We start from the raw sequence: 3530 nt of genomic DNA on the forward strand, positions 1-3530 counted from the left end.
TCAATAATTTGAATAGGTTGGAAATAACAGTTTGATGAGTATTAGAGTGACAGTCAAATGCTATAATATCAGGTCGTACACACATTGCTCGAGGTACCTTGCTCAGTGATCAAGTGGCTCAATGGTAATTCGGAGGCCGCAGATTCGAATCCCGGCGGCCAAAGGAATGGATCAATGGAAAGTTGGACGTTATCCTCTGTGAAATAAATATGTATTATTGATTATCCCGTTGTGAGACTACTCAAAGGTTATATATGATTATTGGTTTAGTTAGGAATCAAAATGACTTGATCAATGAAGCTGACGAAACGACGAATGTGAAATCGTCCACTGTTGACTGTTGATTGGGACCTTCACTTTGTTGAGTTAATTATAAAATATACTCTAAGCGCATGTAGTATAAATAATTGATCATTTGTGTAAACCTTCGTAGATTATTTGATAATGCATTAGGAGTGATATTTATATTGGTAATTATAATTATAATGACAATCAGTCATTGGTATCTACTAAAAATGTCCAGGAAAAGGGAGATTGAGTGGGAAAGACTGCCAACAAGAATCAATAGTGAGATACTCTATTAGATGACCTCATACAAGTACTCCGGAGTCCCCCCTTTGATTTCGGCACTGGGGTAAGAATATGATTGTTGTACGACTCGTTTAATGAATTGAAAAGGACAGAAATATTATTAAATTTGGTTTATTGACCTTTCCTATCTCCGTGTCTCTTTCTGCCTAATCAAAGATATTGTGAAGGAAAAAGTGGGGAGAGAGAGATAGAGCAGCGAGAGAGGAGATTCATTAATCAATAACAATACAACTTATTATTATTTTAATTAATGAATAAGACCCTTTCAGTCTCAAAGAGAAATAAGAATGAGGACATAAAACTCAAGCTGAAAACTTGTCATTTTAAGGACATAAAATGTCATAGCAGGATAACTTAACAATCAAAGATACTTCAAAGGTGGTAACTTACCCTTTCTTCCTCTCGAATCATTTCTGCAATCCCAGGCTTGATTTCCAGATCGTCTGCTATGGAGGATGCTGCAGGGAGTGGTGGTGGTAATGGCAAGGGTAGCATGTTGTTATTCCCTTGACCTTGAGATCCAGGCTGAGGGGTGGGCGTGGAGGGAGGGGGAAGAGGAGGATGAAAGTGGTGAGGCTGGGAGGTGGGAGGAGATGTCACTAGTTCGAGGGCGCGGCTAGGAGATCCTCTGGTATCCTCAGGACTACACCGCTCAACGGCTGAGGGGTGGGCGTGGAGGGAGGGGGAAGAGGAGGATGAAAATGGTGAGGCTGGGAGGTGGGAGGAGATGTCACTAGTTCGAGGGCGCGGCTAGGAGATCCTCTGGTATCCTCAGGACTACACCGCTCAATAGAGAGGCGGCGACGTTTCTTAGCGGAGGGTCCTTGTGTATTTGGTCTGCTAGGTGATGGAATGATACTAGTGTCTTCAGAGCTCTTGTCGCTAGGGTTGGGTTTAGCTGTGGTGAGATCATGTTCGTTGTTCACATCTGCCAGACCTCGTATCTTCAAGCTCTCCGCCACTTGTAGCAGAGGGGCGATGTCCTCCTGACATACATTGATCTCCCCTTTGTACATAAACTCCACCACTGCTTTCAACTCAAACCATCGAATATCTTTCAGTATAATGATGGGATGCTGACAGGGGTTCTCGGATAGAACATTCTGAAAGTAAGGACTACAGGCAGACAGCACCATCTTGTGGGCCTTCAGCGAATTCCCATCGCATGCTAGAGTGACATCCACAAAAGACTCACTTTGCAAGAGCTGATCAAACACATTGGTTAGATTACTCTGGTAATTATTCCATCGGAGACAGAACTGCTGCGGTGTGCCTCCTCCTCCATTACCTCCCCCAGAATGTCTGGTAGAGAGATGACTGCCTACCTCGCTATTCTGCATTGTCTAGAGTTAATTCACAGCTGATTTGTCAAAAATGAAATGAATTTGTCCAAGATTTTGAGTCTGAGTCACTAGATTTAATCCACTGAGCTTTTGAATAGTCGGTCGTTGTCAATCAAACTCATTTTGTAGACAGATTATGATTAAAAAGAAATTCTTTTACTTTGACAAAAAACAATGTCCTGGACGTAAAATTACTTCAAGATAACTAAATGATTTCACAAAAAATTATATTAGTTTTGTTAAAAAATAATTTTCTTTCCGTCAATTACAATAGGCAATTAAAAGTTTCCTCATTGTCACAGAATCAAAAAATGTATTTATTATTTTAAATAAAGAAAATCTAATATTGATTATGACACTTGATGAAAAACAAACTAGGAATTTAATTTACTACACAAACACAGAGACAAAACAATTATAGACGCAGTTTCTTTAAATAATTAAAAGAATTAAATGTCTCCATAAAACTCAGTCAGAGATTGGTCAATTTTGCTAGTATCTGAACTATGCTGTCAAGGAGAGTACCAATAGGAAACTGCCAAACAGTGTAGTTCAAAATTTCCGTGGTTCACTTACTGTTTCAACGAGGTACAAGCAAGTGAGCCACCCTGAATAAATTGATTTACCTCCAAACTTTCAGAACGGTTGACAAATTTGTCTATATACTTGTGCGTGAATACGTAGAGGTATACCTACAGAATGTTTGCATGAATACATAGAGATACCTACAGAGTGTTTCACATAGATGGCGCAGATCTGACGAGACAATTAGATTACGTTTACGTAGGAAAATACCCGTGCTTTGGTAAAAAAATTAATTTTCAAGGGAAATTGGTGGGTGTGTTATGTTATCTTTAAAATCGCTTAATAATACGTGCTAGTCCGAGTGATACCTATATGTAGGTGTAGTAGGTACTGCTGTACTAGTGCCTACTTCATTTAGGTAAACATCTGACAGACAAAAAGATGGAAAATTATTTTATTTACCTATTGAATAGCTTTACCAATTTTTCATCATCCTTCGAGTATCTAGGTCTCAAACAAATGAACATACAAACAGACTTGAATAAGAAATTATCTCCATAAAACTCAGTCAGAGATTGGTCAATTGTGCTAGTATCTGAACTATGCTGTCAAGGAGAGTACTAATAGGAAACTGCCAAACAGTGTAGTTCAAAATTTCCGTGGTTCACTTACTATTCCAACGAGGTACAAGCAAGTGAGCCACCCTGAATATTCGACTAGGTCGGTTTGAAAACAAGCATGGGTATGTAGACAAAATAACAAAATAGCTTCTAGTCTTTTATAGAAAACTGTTTGGTACCATACCAACGGGACAGAGGAATAAAGGAAAAATTTGTGTCCTCTGAAAATTTCGACACAAGTGGAGACCACTTTCGGATCCAGGAGGTCTAAGTTCAAATCCCGGTCGCAGAGCAGATTTATCTAGTGGAGTTTATAAAAAGATAGAGCTTTGTAAGGGCAAAGAGCATAGATCTTTGTGCTCTTAGTTTGTTGCTTCCCTTTATCGTTGATTCCCTCTACCTGCTCAATGCTCTTTGTGGTATGCTCTTGGCAGTCTAGGCTGCACTCTGT

The 3530-nt window shown here is 39.4% G+C and overlaps 1 protein-coding gene across 1 annotated transcript; it reads right to left on the reverse strand.

The window, feature by feature from the left end:
* Positions 1–981: 981 nt before the first annotated feature.
* Positions 982–2381, reverse strand: LOC103521925 (protein bric-a-brac 1-like; the record flags this gene model as incomplete). Its single annotated transcript, XM_017448917.2, has 2 exons — positions 1362–2381; positions 982–1227 (listed from the first exon to the last, which is right to left on the reverse strand). Coding segments are annotated over exons 1-2 (816 nt in total), but the record flags the coding sequence as incomplete, so codon positions are not given.
* Between the last annotated feature and the right edge of the window lie 1149 nt (positions 2382–3530).

This window comes from Diaphorina citri, unplaced genomic scaffold, assembly GCF_000475195.1.
Source record: "Diaphorina citri unplaced genomic scaffold, Diaci psyllid genome assembly version 1.1 scaffold6282, whole genome shotgun sequence".
Taxonomy (NCBI): Eukaryota; Metazoa; Arthropoda; class Insecta; order Hemiptera; family Psyllidae; genus Diaphorina; species Diaphorina citri.